Raw genomic sequence first — 13,886 nt, forward strand, 5'->3', positions numbered from 1 at the left:
AAACGCGTCAGCACAGAAATGGGTAGCGTTACGAAATAAATGAGAGTAACGATGTAAAATATTCTTTATAATCTTGTCTCGAACGGAAAACAAATTAAGTTCAGTCCTTGGTGAGCATTGTTCAAATTTTGTTTTTGTTTTCTATACTAGTACATTCAATTCAGAAACAGTCAACAAAGCTGGTAAAACAAGTTAAACATTTTGAACCCATTTAACATAAATGCCCATTTAAAGGGATTGGTTAATTCCACAATGAATTAGCTACCTGAGCCAATCCGACCCCCACCCACCAGAGTGCTAATCACAACACAGTGCCCCTTCCATTTATCTCCCACTAGGGGCTCTAACATTTCTGAAAGAATATTTCATGTGCATGTGTTATTTGATTCTTTCAACATAAAAAAAAAAATCTAATAAAAAAAACTAAGAAGAATCACCTGATATCACCCTGCTCTGTTGATATTAAAACTAGGTCTAACTTGTCATCAACTATAACTCAACATTTGGTGGCATTAATCTTTCAGTGAGGCTCTTCATTACTTCATTTTAAATGAAGAGTAAGTCCGTCACATTTCAGCTAAGACCTCACAATTGTCAAGTCAACAAGGCCAAAATCTGTTTTAAAAAATGCTTTTAATCGACACAGCAGTCTTTTAACTTACTGCTGCAACAAGATACATGATAAACAAAACTGATATGCAAGTTGAATCTACTTCAGAGTGGCCTATTTACCCATCAAGGAAGCAGTTCTTGTGGTGTTCAATGCTAGATCAGATGTGAGAAAAGAACAATTCTCACACCATCTTCTGCAGTATCTGAATGTAAAAAGAAATTATACAGGGCAAAAAAACATCAGATGTTAAACAAATGCCTCTGTCCTATATAGGATGTTACTAGGATGGTTGGAATAGTTACATTGTTTTCTAAACAAAATGCCATGGTCACCCTTCTGAACATTTCCAAACAGCAGGTATCAGCATCTTGCAAGTTGCTAAGCTGAAAATAAATTAACAAGCATTCACTCTATAGCATAAGTCAGGGCATGGGTATAGTCTCTGTGTAGGAGTAAAAGGTGCCAGCACATGGAATGGCAACACTAGGAGTGTGAGATTTTTTCTTTTTTTTTTTTAAATAAGTGATAAATATGGCAGGAGTTGAGGACAATGCTTCATGTGGAAAAGATGGTGGTGGTGTGTTTATAATGTGCAGAGGATGGCTGGGTGAGAAAGGACACAATGGGGTTGGGTGGATGGTCAGAAACGGATGTAGGTGGCATCAATCTGCCTGACACTGGGCAGTGCTAGCATGATCTTGCGTCTGTATTGAGGGTCCTTCTGCAGAGGGTTTCTCTCCAGATAGACAGTCTCTAGACCTTTGGCATTCTTAAGTTCATCCAAGTCTGCCCAGTTCTCAATCTGGTTGTCATTCATCTATGAGAGACAAAAGGAACAAGTACAACTATCAATACCAAGAATAATAAGGATAAATTATATTGCTAATTGCTGTCCCATCAATAATAAAAGCAATACAAATTGATGCTTTAAAGCAGTGATTCCCAACCGAGGTCTATGAGCATGTTCCAGGGTGTTCCAGGGTGTAAAGATTTAGATTTTGCCATGTTGAACTTAAAACAAAATGACTTAAAACAACAGGGTAAAAATATAGAGTTTGTAATTAATCGCAAACTTTATTTGAACAATCTCGAATACCAATTCGTTCCTAAAAATACCATGATCAATCTTTTAATAATAAACAAATTTAAGCAGTTTTGTTTGGCTTGTCTGTTTAGTGTGTTCAAAGAGATCCACGCAATAAATTTGTCATTGACAATGTCTCTTTTAAAGGTGTTGTGATTTATTGCCTGAAAGATATAAAAGGATTCATGTCATGAGGAATAAAATTTTCCTTGGTCCAAAAATGTGCCCCTTCTGAAAGAGTAACATCTTTTCCATGACCACGGGATACGTCTTCAGACATGGTTGTTTAAGAAAGGAGAAGCTACATGCTGCATCAGTTAGTTAAAAGAATTGTACCAGCTGAAACATAATACAATCACTACAATAGTGATCCAATCAAAGTATCAAACATTAAGTATCTGCTTATTTAAATCCAAATGACGACTTTATTTTTTTGGCCAGACAGTGTATAATCAGATGCAATGTGTTGGATGTGTATTACATGTAACCCCTGAAATGTTGTTTTATAATGTTTTAGAGCTTGTTCATTATCTTCAGATTGAGTTCCAAATATGTCTGAATTTGAAGAGCTGAACGATGTTAGCCAATAAGAACAGTGGGCGTTTGAGTTTGAAGGAAGTGCTTTTGCCAAAACCACGCTTTTCAGACAGAGGACAAGAGACAAGGTGGAAAATGATCATATATTACTAAATTCGGAATGTTTTAATGCAAAACATTTACTAACCTTATCAGTAGACCTCAGGGAAGATTATTAAAACAGATTTAAAAAAAAAAAACATTAATGACCCCTTTAAAGAAATAAGTGTCATGAGATATCTCACCAGTCTGTGACATCTCTGTTCTCATAATATGGTAGTTGCATCAAATTATTGAGGCCCAACGCCATTTTTATGCCATGTTGCACATAACAGTTGTCAGTTGAGGGTGCTATTTTGCTGCTGTTCTTCTTGACCTCCATTTCTACTCTATGTCGGTCTAAATAAAGCTTATTTGGTATCTTTGGAAAGAGGGGCGTGGCTTATCCAACTGCGCAGCTTGTGGAAATTTTAGAACAGCTAAAATTGCTTACAGCAACTTTAATATCCTTTCTGTTCTTTACTGCCAGTTGATCAAAAATAAAATAAAGAAGCAGCGCAACATAACTCTTGTTAATATTCACTCAACCAAATCAAAATGTGGAACTGGCACTGATATAGATCAGTGGGAATTTAACCTTTTTTTTTTCTTCTTTTTTTAAAGAGACAGTGTTTGTTCTACATAGTGTAAATAGTACATATTTAAAAACAAATGATAAAATAAAATAGGTAACATTAAGATTTCTCAATTTAGTAAGTTAAAAGGTCCCCTTCCCTGTATAATTTACAGCATTCGTCTGTTCTAATTACAGATTTATATACAAATCATACATCAGGCACATGCCATGGGCTTTGAGATTGGGCAAGCATCAAATATTTTGAATATACATTATTAAACGCTGTGCCCAAAATGCATTATTCAGCTGAGTGTAATATCAGGAAAAGTTATAAACGTAAATTGTTGCCTTATAACCCACCAGTCAATTGAAACAATTACGTAAAAATGTAATGATGGCAAACTTCATGACCAAATTATTTTAAATTCAGGACAGTACACAGACATGGTCATTTATTGAGCCAAGTTTAACATCCGCAGAGTGCTGAGTGACTCCAGCCAGGTCTCCTAAGCAAATTGGCCCGGTTGAGTAGTCACATGGGGTAAACTCCTCATGGTCACGATTATTGGTTCTCGCTCTCAATGGGGCACGTGGTAAGTTGTGCGTGGATCGTGGAGAGTAGCATAAGCCTCCACATGCTGGGAGCCTCCACAGTGTCATGCACAGCAAGCCATGTGATAAGATGCGAGGATTGACGGTCTCAGAAGTGGAGGCAACTGAGACTTGTCCTCCACCACCTGGATCGAGGTGAGTAACCGCCCCACCATGGGGGCATTCCAAATTGGGGATAAAATTGGATTTAAAAAGATTTTTCATTAATACATTAACTTACCATAATTTGAACACTGAATCATGCGTCTCTACTTGTGAATGAACGCCTCCGTTATTTGTTAACGCACGCTTTAAGTTTTGATAGCCTATCTTTCTCGATTTTTCATTTAAATGAACTTTGACAACACCGCATATATACATTTTAGCACTTAATAACGCACGAGTTACGTGAACCTGAACGTGTTGACACAAAATAAAAATCTAGCCTATCAGATAGAATGACTATAGTAAGGAGCTTCTGATTGGCTCACTCATTTTTGTAAGCACGCTTACCTTGGCCATTGATAGTAGCAGGTGTGATTCAATTTGAATGAACCTACAGTGTTGAATGAAAGGATGGTAAACAAATTTATAACATAGTGCTTATACCTGAGTGTGGTGACAAAGTGAATAACTGTCTGTGCTGCTCAACTGAGATGAAAGACGACTAATTTGAACGAAAACAGTAGTTTATATTAAAAATGACTTAAATATTTAAATAATTTTTCTTTTCACCCTTCTGTTATAAGCAAGCACTGCTTACTTTGCTTATATGGATGGCACATCCCTGATATATATACAAGTACTGTGCAAAAGTCTAAGCCACATAAGATGTTTCTCAAAAACACTAGTCTAAAGATGGTTATTTAAATCTTCAGCTTTAGTGTGTCAATAAGAAATATACATTTTAGACTCTCAAACATTCCTTTTACAAGTGATGAAGTGAGAAGATGGCGCTGCGAATGGCTGCCTTGGTTTGGAGCTCTTCAGTTTTTTGTTGCTTGTTTCTTGGTCCGGTTTTTAGTAATCTTTTTCCAGTCAGTTTTACCAGGGACAAACTGCTTAACTTTCAGCAGCATATATATATATATATAGTTTTCAAATATTCAGACATTTTCCTGGACATTCTAGTCAGAGGCGCAGCTGTATTGTTTAATCGCTCTACGAGACGCTGACGAAGGAGATGAGCTGGTGCAATGGTGGAGATCTGTCGGTGCAGCTTTCGTACAGCGCTGCCGAGCATTCATCTAGCGAATCTCCGCTCCCTAACAAAACGGATGAACTATGTACAAACAAGGACTTTTCAAACTCTGCTGCCTTGTGCTTCACAGAAACCTGGCTGCGTGAAGCCATTTCAGGCATCGCATTACGTCTGCCAGGCTTTGAGCTGTTCACACCGGATCGCAGAGTTAATGGGGAAAACGAGAGGCGGTGGAACATGCTTTTACATCAATGAAAGTTAGTGTACAGATGTAACAATGTTAAAGAGGATGTGCTGTCCTAATTTGGAAGCTCTCTTTATTAACCGTAAGCCTTTCTAATCGCCGTGGGAGTTTTCCCTCGTTTATTCTGGTGAGTGTGTATATCGCGCCAAAAGCGTGTGTGAACGGCTCTGTAACAGCTGACTGATCAAATCACAGACACAGAACAGCAATACCCGGACTCAGTTATTATTATTATTACTTATTATTGGGGATTTTAACAAAGCAAATCTCACACGTGAACTGCCCAAAAACAAACAGCACATTACATGTCCCACAAGAGACTATAGGAATACAAGATCATTGCTACACAACATTAAAGGATGCATATCGCTCTGTCCATAGAGCAGCTTTTGGAATCTGATCACTGTCTGGTTCATCTTTTTCCAAATTACAATAAATTAAAATCAACCAAGTCAGTAGTAAGGACTGTACAGAGATGGACCAATGAAGCAGAGCGGGAACTACAAGCCTGCTTTGACTACACAGATTGGAGAGTTTTTGAGGCAGCAGTTACAGACCTGGACGAGCTCACAGATACATCATATATCAGTTTCTGTGTGGATATGTGCATCCCTACTATGACTCAATAACGATAAACCATGGTTTACAGGAAAACTCAGACAGCTTCATCATGCCAAAGAGGATGCTTACAGGGGTGGGGATAACGTCTTGTATAATCAGGCCAGAAACACACTGAATTGGGAAATCAGAGTGGCTAAAAGAAGTTACTCGGAGAAGCTGGAAAACAAGTTCAGCTAACAACCCTGCATCATGAAACAACTCACAAATTATAGTACTCCTACTGTGGTGGACCAACAACTGCCTAACAACCCGAATGTGTTCTACTGCAGGTTTGAAAGGACCAATCCTACACCCAGCACTCACTCTGACATTAACTTCACACAAACACCAACACCTCCTGCAACCCCCCTCCTCCCCCCTACTTCTACTCATCCTGCACTTAAAGAGCAACATGCAGGTTGAATTTATAACTGAATTAATACTTTATATTGTCTGCAGAGGTCTTTTAAAAACACATATGTAGAAATTACTAATGAAATCTCATTTGATGTAGAGATTTTGATGAAAATGTGCTAGGCTCTGGAATACGCCTTTCCCGCTATCAACGCGTCATATGACGTAGGGCGAGGCAAACAAATGAGCTCGCGGTCAGCTCTCATTGTGGGTGTTGATGTAGTTAGAGCAGTACAGAAAGTTTTAGAGAAGCCATAATGGTAAATTATTGTGTTTGTGCTGGTTGCACGAATTCCAGCCTGTCAGGACATCGTGTCCATCATTTTCCTTCTAGAAAAAACAAGGCTTTTCGGTCTTGAGTGCGTTTTGTGCAGGTGAAGAGAGCAGACTTCACTGCCGCATCTGTTACCACACACTCGGTCGTTTGTGGCGCACATTTCACTCCGGAGAATTATCGACCTGGAGATTTGTTGGAGTCTCGGATGGGATTTCGGAGTAAGGACCACGTGAGGCTGATTACTGATGCTGTTCCCTCGGTGCACTCGATGGAATCAAGTCCACCGTCAAAGTGTACACCGGATTTTGGCGCGGGCTGGACTGGAGAACAAAGTGCTAACGTTAGCAGACATTCTGTGCAACGAAAACGAGGACTTAGCAGAGTAAGTCTTACTTTTAATTATTTTAACTCTTAATTTGCTCATAATTATAGGCCTGTGGGCCATCATAGGCATGTTCGGTCCACACCGGTGAACTCGGTTTCTTCATTCGCATCCATTGTAACCTGAGCTTGAACTTGACCAGACTCCTCAGCCCATCGTCACTTCCGGTTAGTGCTTTATAGACGCGGAAGTTATTTTATCACAATTTATCTCAAAATATTGTTAATGGCTAAATATATATTACTCCAGTTCAGAAAATCTAGTTGTTTTATCATCAACATACACTATGCTATATAGGGGTGTCCAACCTGCATGTTGCTCTTTAAGATCTGTGAAGATGATGTGTGTTTTTGGAAACAAAAGACGAGGAAGGCTTCAGGCCCAGATGGCGTCTCACCAGCGTGTCTTCGATCCTGTGCTGACCAACTGGCTACCATCTTCATACAGATCTTCAATAGATCACTGGAGCAGTATGAAGTCCCATGCTGCTTCAAACGCTCAATCATTATCCCTGCCCCAAAGAAACCAAAACCACAGGACTTAATGAATACAGACCTGTCGCTCTGACGTTTGCGATCATGAAGTAATTTGAGAGACTGGTGTTGGCCTACCTGAAGAACATCACTGGACCCTTTTTAGATCCCCTTCAATTTGCTTATCGAGCAAACAGGTCTGTGGATGAAGCAGTCAGCAAGGGATTGCATCATATCCTGCAACACCTGGACAGACCAGGGACATATGCAAGGATCCTTTTTGTGGACTTCAGCTTGGCTTTCAACACCATCATCCCAGCTATACTCCAGAACAAATTACACCAACTCTCAGTTCCCACGTCCATCTGTCAGTGGATCACCAGCTTTCTGACAGACAGGCGCTTGTGAGACAGGGGAAATTCACTTCCGGCATCTGTTCAATCAGCACTGGTTCCCCCCAGGGATGTGTGCTCTCCCCACTACTTTTCTCCCTCTACACCAATGACTGAATCACCAAGGACACTTCCGTCAAGCTCCTGAAGTTTGCAGACGACACCACTGTCATCGGCCTCATCCGAGATGATGGCTGAACAGATGGCTGTCTGATGCAGTCATAACCTTGAGCTGAACACGCTCAAAATGGTGGAGATGGAGGAACACCCCAACACCATTCTAAACAGCACTGTGGCAGCAGTGGAGTCATTCAGGTTTCAGGGCACTTTAGCCTGCCACAGGTGCTGCTGATACAGTTCTACTCAGCAGTCATTGAGTCTGTCCTCTACACTTCAATTACTGTCTGGTTTGGTTCAGCTATGAAATCAGACATCTGAAGACTACAAAAGGACAGATCGGACTGCTGAGAGGATTATAGGTCACAGTTAAAAAACACTTAGGACACTAAAGAGACCTTTATACTGACTCTGAAAAACACCAAAAGAAAGATGCCCAGGTTCCCTGCTCATCTGCATGAATGTGCCTTAGGCATGCAGCATGGAGGCATGAGGACTGCAGATGTGGCCAGGGCAATAAATTGCAATGTCCATACTGTGAGATGCCTACGCCGGTGCTACAGGGAGACAGGAAGGACAGCTGATCATTCTCGCAGTGGCAGACCACATATAACAACACCAGCACATGATTGGTACATCCGAATAACACACCTGTGGGACAGGCTCTGGAGCGGTGTGTCACAGCATCATCAGACTGAGCTTTTGTCACTGCAGGCAATCTCAACACTGTGCATTACAGGGAAGACTCATGTGTTACCCTACCCTCCAGAAATGTCAGTTGAAAAAAAAAGTGATTGGTAGAAGAGTGGGGTAACATCTCACATCAAGAACTGGCCAAATTGGTGCGGTCCGTGAGGAGATGCACTGCAATACACCCCCGTTCAGGGACACATTATTTTCATTTCTGTTAGTCAAATGGCTGTGAAACTTGTTCAGTTTGTCTTCGTTGTTGAATCTTATTTGATTATGTTGAATTTTATGTTCATAAAAATATTTACACATGTTATGCTGAAATTAAAAGCAGTTGAAAGTAAGAGCAAAAAAAGAAACATCCTCCTTTTTTTTGCTGAGTTTATATATAAATTATATTTAGCCTTTTGTACAGATCTTTGGTTTTATGGTTTTTCTATGAAGGGGTAGTTGAGCCTTACTTATAGTGCTCTGTGGTAATGGTTGGGGAACACTGCTTTAAAGGACAACTGCATGTACAGTTTGCAACAGCAAAACATGGTAAAAAATAAAAATAGTACACCTGCATTTTTTTATAGCTTACCCAAAATTCTTTTAAATCTGTCAAGTGGCTGATATTTTCAATCTTTTTTATCCTGTTTGCAGCAATGTCCAAAGTTGTCAGCTTTTTCTGAAACAAAATAAAAAACAACAACAAAAGGAGCAGGATGAAAGACATGGATATTCAAACAACAAAATATTCTGGGACAGATAAAAATAAAACCACAGCCAGACGTGACAAAAGATCAGAAAGCACAGAAATTCACTACGGAGTGAAGGTGCAGTGGAGCGGCAGAGCATTTCAGAATGAAACCACAAACTGTTTAATTTTGTTAAAAAAGTTATAAAAGGACAGAGCATCTGGACAAATTTAAAAGCATTTTATGTATAAATTTAGAACTGTCCCCAGAATAAAGCAAATGCATCGGTGGGCATCCATGTTAGGACTTACATTGTTCTCCAGGCCCTCTATGACTTCAATGCCATTATGACTCAAGTAGAGCTCACGCAAATTGAAAAGATTCTGAAGTCCCTCCAACTTTGTGATCCGGTTACTCTGTCAGGTAGGAACAAATGTTAACATTGAGGGAAAAGGTGCATTTGGCAAAAAATGTAAATCCTTTTTTAGGACAAAAGTTACCTGGATACTGAGAACGGTCAGACTGTGCAGTCCATCAAGGTTCTGTAGCCGAGTAATTTTATTTGTGCCAAGGAACAAACTATCCAAAGCAGCAAGAGAATCCAGATTCTCGATAACCTATAACAGTAATTACAATCATAAAATTCAAGTTTGAAAAGACGTCGACAGTACACAATGTTATAGAGTAAGAAATGTAGAATATGATACACTGCAGATTTAGCCTTACCCTGATGCGGTTAGAGCCCAGTTCAAGCATCTGGAGGCCCGTCAGTTGATCCAGATTGGCAATGCCTGATATCTTATTATGAAGCAGGAAGAGCTTCTTGAGTTTTGTGAGGCAATCCAATCCCTCAATCTTCCTCAAAATGTTGAATGATACATCAAGCTGCCTGCAAATCAACAAAGGAGAAGATTGACTTTTCTAATGACTTTCTTCAAGCTGCAAATCAAATTAATTGCAATTGTCCAAAATCAGAGGATGAAAAAAATAGAAAGCCTTTTGATAACAATGATTGCTCTCTGAAAATGTATATTACTGTGAACAGTAACATTTTATACACTGATAAATATGTCTGAACTTACTCAAGCTCTGTTAACGCCTGAAGATTCTCTAGTTTGCGGATCTGGTTGTCATAAAGGTCGAATTCCTTCAATGTGCCAAGACTTTCCAAGTTCTCAATACATTTGATGAGGTTTTGTCTGAGAGAAATTGTCTGGCGGAAAAAAAGGAAAGAACTTAAATGTTCATTTATGCTTTTTCAAATCTACAATAAGTTACTTGAATGCAAATCTTATATGACAAATGCTAGATTCACTCCTTGATAGAGAAGTGGATTTTACATAAACTGTAGGGCTGCTGTTTGCATAACCTGTAGGGGTGTGACCTTATTCACAGTAGCGCCATCTTTGAAGGGAATGAAAACGAGGCTGTGAAGGATAAGCCGCGCTCTCGTTACACAACTGTCACACTACCTGAATCTCTGTACTGCTCATGTTTCAACGTTTGTCAGAAAAACAAAAGAGGAGACAAAAACAGAACATATGGCAAAGAAATTATTGGTAATCTGCTCAGATACCACACGTGCATCTCCTAGGTGTCTGTTTTAGATCTTTTCATCTTGAAAGCATCACACAAATTAACATCTGCTAAACATCTTAAAAAGATTCGATTTACAAACATTCTAAATGTCTTTGACATCTGACATAAACCAGCAGTCACCAGTTAGCGGATCCAGATTGGTTCATTCCGGACCGTGAGACAACATGAAAACAGTTGTCCCATCTCACAGTTTCTACACTTTAGTTTTGTAGCAGCGCTACACAACAACGGAGCTGTGAACACAGCAAGCGCTCAGGGGCGCAGATAGCACAGATCTTTCAGCGCTATATCCTTGAATATTTTCCTCTAGCACCAAACGCGCTCCGCAAACATTGCCTCTATCCCTTGACCCGCGACATGAGGTGCCGCATAGTAGAGCTGCAGACGCGGTTATTTTAACAACAGTAGACCAAAGTGGAGAAAAACAGTGAGCAGGAATATAGATGGATGGATACTTGCATCTTTCGCTAAAATAAACAGCAGAAAATGAAGCAAAATTAAACAATCTTCATGTGTCTGAAATGACATAAACGGTTCAGCTAAGCAAAGTTTGAGACAGGACAATTGATCGTGGTTTAGACTAGAAAAAAAAACATTCCATATAAAATTAGCTTTATTAATCAACATGTTTCAAACCTATTGATTATAAACAGAGATTTTTGTTTACATTTTACATTCAGAAATAAAATAATTTCTAGCATGGAAGGCAAGAAAGGCAACCAAAAAGAGTTCTCTGCTGATGATGAAAAACATTTCCATTATTTGATTACTATATTATTTGATTTATACTAAAAGGTGCTATATGTAATATTTTTACTGTACTAAATCATAAAATGACCATAATATGTCCTCTATGCATATGTTTCTATGCTTGTTGAAAAGTTGAAAAACTGGCTTCTCCGATAACAAAGCTTTCCATTCCAGGCAGAAATCCTTTAAAACGGATGCTGAGTTACATGTCAATATTCGCATGAGCTTCGAGTCTAGGGTGGGGCAGACAACTCTCCAATATTTTGAAGTTGGGACTGCAGAACCCATTTCAAACACTTGTTGTCAATCTTACATATAGCACCTTTAATTATTCAAACAGTATTTTTAAACTGCATTATTTGCATACATGTACATTGATTTATAGATTTGCATTTTAAGGAAAATATAAAAATGGTTAATTAAGACTTTTACATTACCCACATTTTCTCTCAGGGGTTACACCTGAACCATCATACATTATCTTTCTTATGTACTGTACATACACCGATTAGTCACAACATTAAAACCACCTGCCTAATAATGTGTAGGACCCCCTTGTGCCGTCAAAACAGAGCCAACCCGCATCTCCGTATAGCATTCTGAGATTATTATCACCACAATTGTACAGACAAGTTATCCAAGCTACGTCAGGTTTGAGTATTTCTGTAACTGCTGATCACCAGGTATTTTACATACAACAGTCTCTAGAATTCACTCAGAATAGTGCCAAAAACAAAAAATATCCAGTGAGTAGGAGTTCTGTGGACAGAAATGCCTTGATGAGGGGTCAACAGATAATGGCCAGACAGGTTTGAACTGACAAAGTCTACAATAACTCAGATAACTGCTTTGTACAATTGTGATGAGAAGAATATCATATCATAATGCTATTTTGAGATGCGGGTTGGCGGTGTTTTGGTGGCACGAGGGAAACTACACAATATTAGGCAGGTGGTTTTAATGTTGTGGCTGATTGGTGTATAGACCTATATATAAATGGTAGAAGCTCCTCCATAGTCCATTACTTCGGTTGTCTTTGGGCCACAAGGTCCTCATTCTTGCACAGCTATTAAGAGCCTTTTTGACTATTGATTTATGTGTTTTTTATTTTATTTTACAAAGTAGGCTACTATTGCTGCCAACTTGGAAATGTAAAATAACTATTCAAAAAAATTTGCATTTTTGTTTTTAAATGTCATTAGTCAGAATGGCTACGATATGATCTATACTCTCACCTTTGCCTTCTTAAGAACCTCCAGACCCTCAATCTTCCCAATCCGACAATGGACCAGATCGACATCCTAAATGAAAAATTAAGACAAAATCAAAAAACAGTGTGTGGGGGGTGGCATGTCCATCCTTACTGAAAAACAAAATAAATTCAAGTCACCTCTTCATCTGGGTCTAAGGTTATTGTGTCCATGTCAACTGGTGATTCCTCTGGTACTGAAAAAGGAAGTGATCAAGACGAGTTAAACATTTAGAAAATAAAGATCTTTTCATTTATTGGTGTCTTCACATTGCCTAGAAGTCTAATGAAATGTCTGCAGTGGTCTCACCAGTTGAAGGCGCTTGTAGGGAGTCAACCTCACCATTGAAACTCTTCCTCTTGGTCTCATCATCCCCAGATTCCTCAGACTCACCCCTCCGGTCAACTATAAATACATTATATTAAATAGTAAGGACCCATAGCACAAATCTCACTGTGCTAATGCGAAATGAATCACCAACTTGCTTACAGGAAGCCATGAAACTCCTAATAATGAAATGACGCTGCTGATGCATCTGTCTGGAGCAAATAGTGCGTGATCACTTACTTTTCGTACTTATAGTATATATTAATCTAAAAGCACGATCAACCATTAAATGAACACAATTCTGCTGTTCAAGCCCATCCCACACACACCCTGATTCCATCAGCACAAGCATGCTAGCAAACTTTGCTGATCCAGCAGCTGGAAACAAATAGAAGCATCCAGAAAAACGCTAACATTCATGGACTTTTATAATTTACCCATCTGAACGTGACATTTTGACTGGTAAAGTGAGCTATATTAGCTCACCAGCAAGGTGTGTTGGCATTGACGCCCTGCACATTACTGTACACACTGTTAAAAAGAGATAAGTGGAAAAGAACAGGATTTAAAGACACGCAAAAGAGACTCTATGGCAGTACATTCAGCTTCAATCGCCATTTCATAGAAGTACACTGTTAGAATAGCTTCAGTTAGCTGTGTATGAAACGTAAACAATCACACACATTACAGTCTGAATGAATGGTAAGAGGAAAATTAATTTGAACAGAAAATAAATTATAACACCCCAGCTCGCATTCAAAGGCTGAAAGAAAAAAGAACAATCACTCCTTTACCGCGCATTAATAGAAAAAAGTGAGCTCACCTTCCATCTCTTGAGGCTCTCCGACAGATAAGGTCGCCATTTTTCCACTAGACCCGCCTACTTCACTGGATGATTGACACCTGCATCTGCCAATGGTGAAATAGAACTTTACCCTATGCACATATACTATAAATAATTATGATTACGGGAAAGGGAAAGAATAAATGTTAGCTTTGTCACTGTCTTG

The 13,886-nt window shown here is 39.2% G+C and overlaps 1 protein-coding gene across 1 annotated transcript; it reads right to left on the reverse strand.

Annotated features, from left to right (window-relative positions):
* Nucleotides 1–620: 620 nt before the first annotated feature.
* Nucleotides 621–13,780, reverse strand: LOC127649028 (protein phosphatase 1 regulatory subunit 7-like). The gene is made up of 10 exons (XM_052133908.1): nucleotides 13,700–13,780; nucleotides 12,859–12,954; nucleotides 12,690–12,745; nucleotides 12,535–12,600; nucleotides 10,033–10,163; nucleotides 9,677–9,839; nucleotides 9,451–9,567; nucleotides 9,262–9,366; nucleotides 8,854–8,940; nucleotides 621–1,430 (listed from the first exon to the last, which is right to left on the reverse strand). Exons 1-10 carry the CDS (start codon nucleotides 13,737–13,739, stop codon nucleotides 1,254–1,256), a joined length of 1,038 nt encoding a protein of 345 aa, XP_051989868.1. The 5' UTR covers nucleotides 13,740–13,780; the 3' UTR covers nucleotides 621–1,253.
* Nucleotides 13,781–13,886: the final 106 nt, after the last annotated feature.

Source organism: Xyrauchen texanus, chromosome 9 (genome assembly GCF_025860055.1).
Source record: "Xyrauchen texanus isolate HMW12.3.18 chromosome 9, RBS_HiC_50CHRs, whole genome shotgun sequence".
In the NCBI taxonomy this organism is placed as follows: domain Eukaryota; kingdom Metazoa; phylum Chordata; class Actinopteri; order Cypriniformes; family Catostomidae; genus Xyrauchen; species Xyrauchen texanus.

Coding starts and splice junctions, on each gene's coding strand:
- LOC127649028 (XM_052133908.1), bottom strand. CDS start 13,739: ATGGCGACCTTATCTGTCGGAGAGCCTCAAGAGATGGAAG. Junction 9,367..9,450: donor TGACCGTTCTCAGTATCCAG/GTAACTTTTGTC, acceptor CCTACCTGACAG/AGTAACCGGATCACAAAGTT. Junction 1,431..8,853: donor CAGATTTAAAAGAATTTTGG/GTAAGCTATAAA, acceptor TGTCTCTCATAG/ATGAATGACAACCAGATTGA.